Source organism: Paramisgurnus dabryanus, chromosome 1 (genome assembly GCF_030506205.2).
Source record: "Paramisgurnus dabryanus chromosome 1, PD_genome_1.1, whole genome shotgun sequence".
Taxonomy (NCBI): Eukaryota; Metazoa; Chordata; class Actinopteri; order Cypriniformes; family Cobitidae; genus Paramisgurnus; species Paramisgurnus dabryanus.
The window spans coordinates 60,788,522-60,800,640 of record NC_133337.1 but is presented as its reverse complement, the minus strand read 5'-3'; the positions used below and the strand labels follow the sequence as shown (position 1 = coordinate 60,800,640).

The 12,119-nt window shown below is 35.8% G+C and overlaps 2 protein-coding genes across 3 annotated transcripts; one reads left to right on the top strand and one right to left on the bottom strand.

The window, feature by feature from the left end:
• Positions 1-1,076: 1,076 nt before the first annotated feature.
• On the top strand, positions 1,077-2,883 carry rbp4 (retinol binding protein 4, plasma). The gene is made up of 5 exons (XM_065242720.1): positions 1,077-1,232; positions 1,305-1,441; positions 1,514-1,620; positions 2,378-2,590; positions 2,688-2,883. The coding sequence occupies exons 1-5, from the start codon at positions 1,131-1,133 to the stop codon at positions 2,705-2,707; spliced, it is 579 nt and encodes a 192-aa protein (XP_065098792.1). The 5' UTR covers positions 1,077-1,130; the 3' UTR covers positions 2,708-2,883.
• Positions 2,884-5,162: 2,279 nt separating this feature from the next.
• cep55l (centrosomal protein 55 like) lies at positions 5,163-12,083 on the bottom strand. 2 transcript variants are annotated; one of them, XM_065242718.1, is made up of 9 exons: positions 12,007-12,083; positions 11,598-11,791; positions 11,072-11,326; positions 9,413-9,463; positions 9,161-9,308; positions 8,541-8,800; positions 7,248-7,319; positions 5,858-5,983; positions 5,163-5,781 (listed from the first exon to the last, which is right to left on the bottom strand). In XM_065242718.1, exons 2-9 carry the CDS (start codon positions 11,778-11,780, stop codon positions 5,572-5,574), a joined length of 1,305 nt encoding a protein of 434 aa, XP_065098790.1. In that variant the 5' UTR covers positions 11,781-11,791; positions 12,007-12,083; the 3' UTR covers positions 5,163-5,571. The 2 variants fall into 2 exon arrangements, with proteins under 2 accessions (XP_065098790.1, XP_065098791.1); XM_065242719.1 differs by having other exon boundaries at positions 8,541-8,797.
• Positions 12,084-12,119: the final 36 nt, after the last annotated feature.

The following is a 12,119-nucleotide window of genomic DNA, read 5'->3' as shown; positions in this document are numbered from 1 at the left end:
AAACTTAATAAAAAAAAATTTGCTCACCCCATTGGCAGATATTTTTGCTTGTTTTATGCAGAAATTCACATTAATGTGATATATACACACACACACACCTTCATATCTCCAAAAAGACTTTAGTTTTATCAGATTTATAAAAGACAGATCAGCTCTAGTGATTGTTTCCAGATAAACACGAAATCCTGGAGGCGTCCAGTGGGAGGAGCGAGTCACGAGCAAGCAACATACATAAAACATTATCCCACTATCTCTGGATAATTTATAATTCATTACATGTTTGTGTCGTTTACATTACATGCACTTATACGTGCCGATTGCCAACAAAACAGACATTTGATGCAGTTTTACCGCTTACGACTCATGACCTGGTTAGGACCTAATATGCACGAAATCCTCCTTTCAAGAGTGCGTGCGTGTGTACATGTGTTAAGAGACATAAAACCGGCACAGACATGTATGAGCCCCAGGCACCAAACTTACATCAGTGATAAAACCCTGCAAAAGAGCAAATACAAACACGGAATATCTGTTTATTTTCTTACACAACAAACAGCAACACAGATAAAGTGAATGAAGACAGCTGGACTTTGCTCGACTCAATAACATCTGATTGTTTGTGTTGTACTGACAATAACTTAGTTATAAAACACTCACAATTTACACACACACACACACACACACACACAAACATACACACACACAAACACATGAGTGTTGATCTCAGGCTTCATGAATACATGATGAATTTCTCTCACACTATCAAAAATGTTTAGTTTGACATGACAGAAGCTCTTACACAAGCCAGTTATGACCTGAAGACAAACAAACATCTGTAAAGAGGTCAGAAGTGATCATATATGATGATCCTAACCCTGATGTTATGTAAAATCTTTGGTCCAATCACAGAGAGGCTGGAGATGAAATCCTCAGTCCCCCACAAATCATCTGCTATATAAATCCGCTCACTGCAAAACTCTTCTCAGATACTGGGATCAAGGTACGTTCCTTATGTTCATATGTGTCTATGAGTTCTGTATAATAACATATATAAATACATAAGATGACTACATTTGTCAGTATTTCTCTAATAACTGTTTTTTCACATTGTTTTTGCTCATTGAAGAGAAATGCTGAGATTGTGTGTAGCCCTGGGTTTGCTGGCCACATGTTGGGCCCAAGAATGTCTGGTCAGCAACTTCACCGTCAAACAAGACTTTGACAAATATAGAGTAAGTCCACAGATGGTTTTCCTCATTTGAGTAAAATGATGGTTGTTTTGAGGTTTTTATATCGCTCTTCAGTTTCAAGGGCCGTGGTATGCTGTGGCCAAGAAAGACCCGGTTGGACTTTTTCTTCTTGACAACATAGTTGCCACATATAAAGTAGAGGAGGACGGGACCATGACAGCGGCTGCTAACGGTCGAGTTATCATTCTGAAGTGAGTTCACAAAGGATTTGTGTTGTTTTGCTATTGTCACTTAACTAACCCTAACACTGTTCTCCACCACAGTAACTGGGAGTTGTGCGCCAACATGTTTGGTACTTTTGAAAATACTGAACATCCGGCCAAATTTAAGCTGAGGTACTGGGGAGCTGCTTCGTATCTCCAGTCTGGATGTGAGTATTGACTTTGAAAAATGCAAAGAGGAAAAGTGATATGTGAGGAACGTCATGAAGGCTAATGTACAGTTAAGATGAATGTGTCTGAGGAGATATCTGCTTAATACAAATCTACCTACCAAATAAATTAATAAATAGATTGGAAATATAAGTTATGTAGAAAATTGTTTGCCTTTGTAAGGGTCATTTTTTATGAATCATTATACAAAAGTATTTCACAGTTTATGAAAAATGTATGGCAAACAAAAATGAAACATGTTTGAAATATATGCTAAATACTGTTTGTAGTAAGTAAAGCTTAATTAAATATATTTTTTGAATATGATATTTAGTTTTAACTTTTATATATCAATTTTTTTTAATCAAAATATTTATGTTAATTTCTGTTATATATAAAAATATATTTAATTTCAACCTTTTTAAACATGTTAAGTTTACAGGGTACAACATAAACAAAGTTTTTGTTCCAATGTGATGTATAAATGCTTTAAAATATATATTTCAAAATATATTGGTGGAAAAAAAATTGTAAACATATTTCAAAATGTATTTCATCAAATATTTTTTGGCCATTTTTTGTATATTTTAAAGTAAATATTTTAAAGTTATATTTGAAAATATATTTTTTGTTGTATGGACTCTTTTGTGATAATGACCACTAAGTGTCAATGTCCATTGAGATCTTTGCTGCCATTGGTCAATGAGAATGACATCACGCATTCGTTTACTCAATCTCTGTTGTGTATTTTACCAGATGATGACCACTGGGTCATTGACACAGACTATGAGAATTACGCCATACATTACTCCTGTAGAGAAATGGACTATAATGGCACCTGTCTGGATGGATACTCCTTCATCTTCTCCCGACATCCAGAAGGCCTCAGGCCTGAAGATCAGAAGATTGTGACAGAGAAGAAACAAGAGGTTTGTCTGCTGGGCAAATACAGACGTGTTGCGCACACAGGTGAGACAAAGGTTCATTCGTGAGCAGTCACGAATGATTTAATATTCAGAATAGAAATATCAGAGGACTGATGGGTTTTACTGTTTTTATATTTCAGGTTTCTGTGACACGGTCTGAAACAGGAGCCCCACACCGAAAGTTTTTTTTTTATATATTTCTAGTTAATATGTAAATACACAGATTAGTCAAACAACATATTAATCTGAACACAATGGAAATGTGAAAATGTATAATTATTGTACGTGCATTGTGTCACCTAGTGGATTTTCAAATAAAGTAACAAAATTCAGTGATCCAGAAAACATTTTTTTGTGTCAGACTTAAATGAAGCAAACACAAACGGCTGATCAGAGCACCTGCTGAAATCGACAGGTAACATGTGAGTACTACTGTTTGAAGAATAAGAAAATACATATTACAGCAGAATGAAAACAGATCAATAATCAATATAATCATTTTAAATAATAAAATGGGAAATAATCAAAAATCATTATGAATGCATTTAAATAATAATAAAATAATGAATGGTCACAGTGATTCAAACAAGAAAATTGCAGGATTAAGTTTAGGATTAATATGATGGTTTGAGAGGTAAGTTATGAACAGTACTGTATTATGACCAGCAAAGATGTTGATACAAGAAATCAATTGCTTTTCGAAAACAACTCATTAACAATCAACTAATCATCATTTGAGTTACTCATGTGTCACGTGACTTTCTGTTTAGGTAGAATTTGGTTGAATTATAGACATCAATGTCAATATTATGAGGCTGCAGGAGCTGAAAAGCCACCAAACTTTTCTGAAGAAATCTTAAAGTTTTCTACCTGTAAACATGCATATGGTGTTATATGTTTACTCATGTGATACATACAAGCATTCAGACATGACAAACTTATATGTCAGAAATAATTTATGCTACACACATGCATGTACATCATCACAGTGATTATTATTTATATACTAAATTTCATATTCAGTATTAAAGTTCATAAATGGATCCATTTTTTTTAGTTTCACTCTTAACTCTTAAGTTGTGTTAATCAAAAACATGTACTGATCTGCTGTTGGTGGACAAATTTGGGCATTTTGTGATTCCATTTATATTTTATATAAATGTCAAAACTTTCTTTTTAATAAATGTCAAAACTTTCAAGCTATGCATTTTTTTGTTTGTTGTTGTTTTACCTTGATTACCTTAATTACTAATCAACTTTTATGTTTTTCACCCAAAATTCCCATTTTCAATGAAATCAATACCATGCTTACCATCATTTATCAAAGAATTTTCTATGGTGTTCAACAGAATAAAGAAACTTATGCAAGTTAAGAACAACATGAGTGTAAAGAAATTATGACAGAATTGTAATTTTTGGGTGAACTATTCGTTTAAGAGAAACAAAAATATTAAAAGAAACAAAACAATTTTGTCCCCATTTGTCCCCCATAAACCTTCACCAAACATCATTACAGAAATCATTGTAAATAAATTGCTAAGCTGTTACACTTTGGGGCGGTTTCCCGGACAGGGATTAGACTAGTCATAGTCTAAAATAAATGTAAGAGCTGTCCCAACTGAAAACAACTTGCCCTGACATATTTTAAAATACATCAGTGCCCTTTGTTTTGCCTCAAAATGCACAGAAGTAATGTTTTAGTAAGACATGTTTGTTAAAACTAGTTATATGTCCTAATTAAACCAATGCCTAGTCCTTGCTTAAGCCAATATCTGTCCAAGAAACAAACCACCCCATTATGTTACAGTTTGAATTTTATTTAAAACATTGATGGTGTATTTCTTCTTAAAGGAAAAAAGTGTAATTTTGATTTCATGAGGACTTCTTAAGAGCTGCAGACATTTTAATTTGGGTATGTTCTTTTTGGGAGAAAAAGTGGCATCTGCGCCTAATGTCTAAACAGTATGCCCGGTGCGTAACTCCAAGTTAAATAAGTATAGTGGTAGAAAAGAGACCGCACTCAGAGACTGAATCAAATACAAAAACTGTATTAAAATACCAAATAGTGTTCACAGGCCATAACAAACACAAGGACAAACGTTTCGGGCTTTAGCCCTTTTTTCAAAGTTGTGACACTGATGATGGGCTAAGCCCGAAATGTTTGTCCTTGTGTTTGTCATGGCCTGTGAACACTATTCGGTATTTTAATACAGTTTTTGTATTTGATTGCCGTCTCTTTCTACCACTATGTTCTTTATGGAAAATGTTCAAAAATAGGGCATTTATGTCTAACATCAGTTAGACATAAATACACATCAATCTTATCATTGTTTATTCTGTAATAATATTTATATCTAAATCAGGACTTTTTTTAATACAAATGTAGCACTCACAAGCTGTCAAATGTGACTTTGCTGAACTGTGCCAAAAACAAAATGCTATTGGTTATTTTGGTAAAAATGGCTGGGCGATGGTCTTTTCAATAGTTCAGTACTGACTTCCTGTTTCAGTTCAAATGATGCAACATTAAATAATGTTGCTAGGGTTCAAAGGCACTTCAGTCTTATCTGGTTTGTCAAAGTGATGATAGCACTACACAAGAAGATACACACATATGAAACTGCACAGTGTATCTTTTTATTCATTAAAGCAGATGATTCAGTGATGCATCATTTCTACAGTATACTGTATAAGATTAAAATTCAAAACAAAAGCATAAAAGCATACAAGTACTGAATGTCAATATGAGTACTTCACCTAAAGAGAACTAACACAATAAAATTTACATTTAAATTCATAAATTAAAATATTTTCAGGAAAAGCCCCATGTAAACAAAAACTTTTACGTTTCCTTCAGAAAAGTTTCTTTAAACTTTTGAAGTTCGACACCAACCATACATAATAAAATAAAAGGCAGTTCATATAAAAATAATGATAGATATTTTTTGAAATCAGGCAAAAACACTGGAGCTTGTGTGTGGTCAGTGGAGTGTATAACACAGTGTTGTGTGTTTGTCAGGTGGGTTAGTTAAAGCAGTAGTCGATGTGAGCGAGAAGCTCTCTGTGCTGACTGGTGGGATATGAAGCACCACAGTTTGGACACTCCAGAATACTCTCATCTAATAGATTATGGCCTTTAGATGGAGATGTGATCCGATCTTCAATCGTCAATCTCTCAAAATCCATCCTGTTGTAAGTGCTGGGTTCAGAGAACCGAGAATCTCTTTGCTGTTTCTAAAGAAGAAAGTCACAACATCATCACACATTATTCATTACATGAGGCTCTCAGCAATCATAGCTCACAACTTACTGAGGACTCCAGTCGTGCAATCTGATCTCTGGCCTTACGAAGCTCCTTCAAAACTTTGTGAAGTTGATGTTGCAAAGTTTGACGGTCCAGTTTTTCATTTTCAGACTCTTTGGCTGACAACTTGACCTGCAGGAATAAAGACGGCCGTTTCATTCACAGCTTTACGCAAGCAGCAGTAAGGGCTTCTAAATTATGGCCAAAAGCATAATCACGATTATTTAAAACGATTACTCTGTGACTTTAAAAACATGCAGTTATTTAACCTTTTTATTAAGTAAATTTCGCAATAAGCTCAACATTTCAAAGCAGTGGTGCCTTTAAAAGAAGTTTTTCGCTGGAACAACCTCAGTGCTTGTAACATCGAAGCTTGACATATAAATATGAGAACATGAATAAAATAACAAACACTTTTCTCTCTCTTTTTTAAACATAATTTCATTAACAGTTTTACCAAACAAACAATCCAGATATCTTGAGGTTTGTATTTTATTCCTCATCCAGCGGTACATTCAATACAAACATAAGACAATAATTCTGAATCATATGTAAAAGAATTCAAGTTTTAAATGGCAATGTTTCCATACTTTAAAAATGTCTGATAAACTATGTCTGATAGTTTAGGCTGTAGACTGTCAAAAATATGGACGTAGTGTCCATGACATCATCCATAGGTTTGTGCAGTTTTTTTAAAGCCAATAACTCACTGCACATCACTCGCGGATATCCAAAAATGGGTGAAGAGGCGGACGTGGGTGAAGCTGAGGTGGCTGGTTGCTCAAAACACACCCACCCAGCTCGGCGGTAGTGACAGCAGTGGCAGTACACCAGTCACTCAAGTGGCCACGTCCCCTTAATTATGCAAAACTTTAAGGCTTAATATAATTTAAATAGATGAGTTAAAAAGTCACCCCCCACAGTTGTCATGAAGGGAAAAATTTGCTAAATTGACCAAAAGGGTTTTTTGTACCAAGCTGTAAACACATTTATCTCTCCTGTAAAGCTGGGCATTTTAACATCGGGCTCTGTGGGCATTGAGACTAGCAGCCCATGAATGAATTGCAGTTTAAGTCACTTCCGTATTTGCTTCATCAGATAGATCGGAAGGTTGCCCCTTCTTGGTATATTGCATTCAAGAGGTACATCACAGGCTTGCCTGCCTGGCCAGAATCACCTCGAGGTCTCGGGCATAAACAAGTTAAGTATAAACAAGGCTTTACAAACACATCGGTCCAGTGCCATGCAATTTATATTTTAATCACACAATAATTGTTTTACCTCGATTATCTTGTTTTGGTAAAAGTTTAAATCAAAAATGTAAACGAAAATTAAAAACGATTAATTGCACAGCCCTAGCAGCAGCAGCTGATGATGATGATGATGGTGTAAATACCTGTTGTTCAAGAAGATTGAGTCTCTTCTGCTCCTCCTGCTGTTTCATCAGTGATGTCTGCAGCACGTTTACCTTTCAAAACATTCACATTAATAAAAGAACAGTTCACCTCATTCTAAACCTGATCATACATAATACTCAACTGGTTTATGTGAAAAACAGACTGAAATTCAAGTTACAAGATAATTAAAGTTCTAGTTTTAGTTTTGGGACATTTTCGCATTTAAAGGAATAGTCAATTTTCTTAAAAGAAAAATCCAGATAATTTACTCACCACCATGTCATCCAAAATGTTGATGTCTTTCTTTGTTCAGTCGAGAAAAATTTATGTTTTTTGAGGAAAACATTGCAGGATTTTTCTCATTTTAATGGACTTTAATAGAGCCCAACATTTAATACTTAACTCAACACGTAACAGTTTTTTTCAACGGAGTTTCAACGGACTATAAACGATCCCAAACGAGGCATTAGGGTCTTATCTAGCGAAACGATTGTCATTTTTGACAAGAAAAATAACAAATATGCTCTTTTAAACCACAACTTTTCGTCTAGATCCGGTCGTGATACGTCAGTGTGACCCCACGCAATACGTCATGACGTCAAGAGGTCACAGAAGACGAACGCGAAACTCCGCCCCAGTGTTTACAAGTGTGTTGAAAGAGGACCGTTCCTTCGTTGTTGTATGTGGAATGATACTAATTAATGTCTTTGTGTCAGTTTATTTTTTACAATGGTCCGCAAATGTGCATTTTATATATGTAACACGTGACCTCCCTACGTCACTACGCATTTACGTTAGGTCACGCTGGACCCAAAAATGACAATCGTTTCGCCAGATAAGACCCTTATGCCTCGTTTGGGATCGTTTATAGACCTTTGAAACTCTGTTGAAAAAAACTGTTAAGTGTTGAGTTAAGTATTAAATGTTGGGCTCTATTAAAGTCCATTAAAATGAGAAAAATCCTGCAATGTTTTCCTCAAAAAACATAATTTCTTCTGGACTGAACAAAGAAAGACATCAACATTTTGGATGACATGGTGGTGAGTAAATTATCTGGATTTTTCTTTTAAGAAATTGGAATATTCCTTTAATTGACATACAGAAAGGAGAGGACAGGAAAGGGTGGATAGAGGGGAACGGGACCGGCAAAGCACACCAGGTCGGGAGTCAAACGTGTGTCACCGAAAGCACGTCTGCTCTACATGTCGGAGCACTGCCCAATACACCAACGGCTCCGATCGGAATTATATTTCTAGTCCTGAGAATAATGTGAAGAGGAGGATTTTTATTACCTGTTGTAGGAGTTCAGATACCCTCTTTCTCTCCTCCTCTAGTCTATCATTGTTTGTCTTCAGCTCACAGTGAAGTCGATTGACTCGTTCAGCTGAACTCTTTCTCTCCTCCCGACTGCTCCTCCTCTCCTCCTGCAGCTGCTGCCGGATCTCAGTCACCTCCCTGCTCTTCTCCTCATACCTCTTCTTCACATCGTCAAGTTCTGCCTGAATGCGTCCAGCGCGGGTCTGTTCAGCCTCCAGCATCTGACCGGACTCTGCTGTGTTTAAAACATTGTTCTTATGAATCACCTGCCATAGATCACTTCTGCTATTATTATATGCTTGCTTGGTTCTTACAAGATGGCATCATTCATAATAATTCAATAGTAATGATTGGTAGCAAATATAAAATCAGTGAAGATAAACTTAAGAAGGTCTGCTTTCTGCCCAATTCTGGTGTGACTACAGAGACAGAGAATTTACACTTCAGATTTAACTTTAAGATTAAAACACTTTTAAACATCATATCATTATCGAATGACTTTAAAGGGATGAAATTTAATTTTTGAAAATGAATTTTTAGGCCAGAATCTAAAAAGATGTACATCTATTTCAAACACTGTCCATGTGAAGCTTACCATTTGAATCAGCTGCTTTATGTTGTTGAAGAGCTTGATTTGCATCATTTAACTGAGTCTCCAGCTGTGTGATCCTGCCCAGAAGACCCTGAACATACGCCTCTCTCTGCTGATCATAAACCAACCAGTTTTGATTTTTCTCCAGAGCCTAAACGCAATGACAGAGAAAGAGAGAGAGAGAGAGAGAGAAGGACATCAGCGTAGAAAACCACAGCACAAATATCTGAGTGAAATCCTGAGGTGTCAACTCACATCCTTTAGCTGTTCCTGAACCACAGACAACTCACCAGACTGAACCTGAACCTATGACAGAACAACGACAAACACAACAGGTTTAACAGATATATACCACACACACAGATTAAGATGTTATAGACGATTGTTTAAAACACAACAAACATCTCCAACTCTTATGTATACAATGATGAAACTGATATATTTTGTTTTTTATGATGATCTCATTTTTTGTTTTAATGTTTAGCAGTTTACGTGTGATCAAACATTATTTGAACAGTGAGGGATGTCTTAACACGATTATGATAAATGAACAGACGTATAGAAGAGTATGTGTATTCATATATGTTTGATGAAACAGTGTCATCTAGTGTCTGAACTTCATCATGCACTCATTCATCTGAATAATCTAATACTAAATGACAAGAAATACCATAAAGATCTGCCTGTTTCTGATTGGCACACAGTGAAAACTCCTAATATTTAAAAATGTACTTTATGAAGTAGATGAATATATTATGAATGATTATATTTAACAAAAGTACATTTTAAATCTCATTATCTCTGTTTAAGTCCCTGTAAAGATATTAAAGGTGCCATAGAATGTAAAACTGTATTTACCTCGGCATCGATGAATAATAAGAGTTCTGTACATGATAATGACATATTGTGATCCTCAAACACTATTGTTTCCTCCTTATGAAAACCTTGTGCATGGAAAAGACGGCTGGAAAACAGGCAAATCTCAGCATAACAACTGTGAGTGTGATGTAACAGTCGAGATGTACGCCCCAATATTAAATTATGCATTAAATTAAGTACAATGTTGTTACAATGCTAAAACAACGTTGTTACTGCTGATGCGCTATATGCTAGTTATGCTATATGCTAGCGTTTAGCAGTGGCGGCTCGTGACTGCTCTTCCGAGGGGCGCTAATTCAAAATAAATGTTTGGAGTGTCGTGTGTGGTTCATTTTTTCAAAATATGTGTTCTGTGCTGGAGAGATATAATTATATATACACATACACATTAAACACATAAAAAATTACTTTTACTTTGTATAAGATTAATCTAGATTAATCTATGCCTAGCACTAGAAAAAACACAAAATTACCACTCTGAAACATCCATTAACAATCTCCAAACAATTGATTATTCTTCAAATTCTGTATCTTCGTCTGATACAGCCTCAAACATAAGGTTTTTTACACAAAAACAGAGCTACTAATGGAGCTGCTCTGAAAAACAGCCAATCGGAGCAGAGCTCAACATTATTATTTATGACCCTTTCAAATAAGGAAATGGTAGACCATTTAATTCTGAAGCCATATCCTAGGGTTGTAAATGGACATGTAAAACCATCTGTAGATAATTTTTGCACTTAATAAAGCCACATACCTTTTATGTAGATTTCAGAGAACAATTTAACAGATTATTTTAAAGCATTCTTTGGCACCTTTAAATGTGTTTTGAGTTTGTCACACCACAGAAAAATGTGTTATTAACCTCCCAACCAAATTTGAATGTTGGAAAACACCTCAAGTAAATAAAACAAGTTATCAAAATCTTGAATTTTTTTTGCATTCTCTGCTCTCTTGTAATGGGGGCGTGTCTGCTGTCTGTGTTGTGTTTTTTAGGTAAATGGTTCTGTTAAGGGTCTAAAGTCAACGCCCTACCTGTGTCTTGTGTTTCTCGAGTTCTTCACATCTCTGAGACACCACACAATACTTGTTTTTCAGGTCTTCGGTCTCTTTCGCTAAGGCCTGATGCTGAATCTCTTTGGTTTTCGCATGTTGTAATTGCTCCTGCAGTGAGGACACCACGTCTCCGTGTGTCTCCCGGAGTTGTTGTCTCAGTTTGGACATCTCTTGATCTTTGTCCAGCAGCTGTTGTGTGTTCTTCTCTCTTAATGTCTCTAGAGATAAAATCCTCTGGGAGACAGCGATAAACAGTTAACAGATTCATCTTTGTGTAACTCATCACATCTCTGCATTATTATTATTATTAATACTATGATATTATATCATAGGGCTTTAATTCTGTTGATTCTTCCACTTCTATGTTAAATGTTATTATGTTTGGTTCAGATTCTAAATTAAAGACGTGAAGAATGTGTTGTGTATTAAAAACAAGCAGACAGTGCAGAATTATAATCAATATCAGCTCTAAACACATTATTGGTGTGTATGAAAATGATGTTACCTCCAGGAGTTTGGCTCTGTCAGGATCTGAATGTTTTCCAGCTCTTTTCATTTGCTCCACACTTCTCTTTAACATCTCATTCTCTCTCTTCAGTTTCTCCATCTCACTATCTGCTGATCTCGAGCTGCTATTTTTAAAACCCAGTTTATTCACCAGAGCTTCTTTAGCTCCGCGCGCGGCCATCTCATTGACGTCTACACAACAACACAATAGTCATCAAACTCTCTCTCTCTCTTCTCAGACAGGTTTTATACAGAAGTGGCTCTCTCTGCTCGATGACTTAATAAACACCAGAGCCTCAAACCACACATTTCACAGATAAACATCAGTCATTCATAATTAGATCCATACATTGCTTCAGGTTTGATTAAAACATAAAAAGAGATCAAATGAAAGAGAACTGACTTACGATCAGATACTTGAATGAGTAAAGAAACGGTCCGTTTCACTTCCGCAACACTCAAAACAAGTTTAAATGCAGCGCGTCCTGCGTCACATCCGGTGCACGCCCGGCGGGAGACC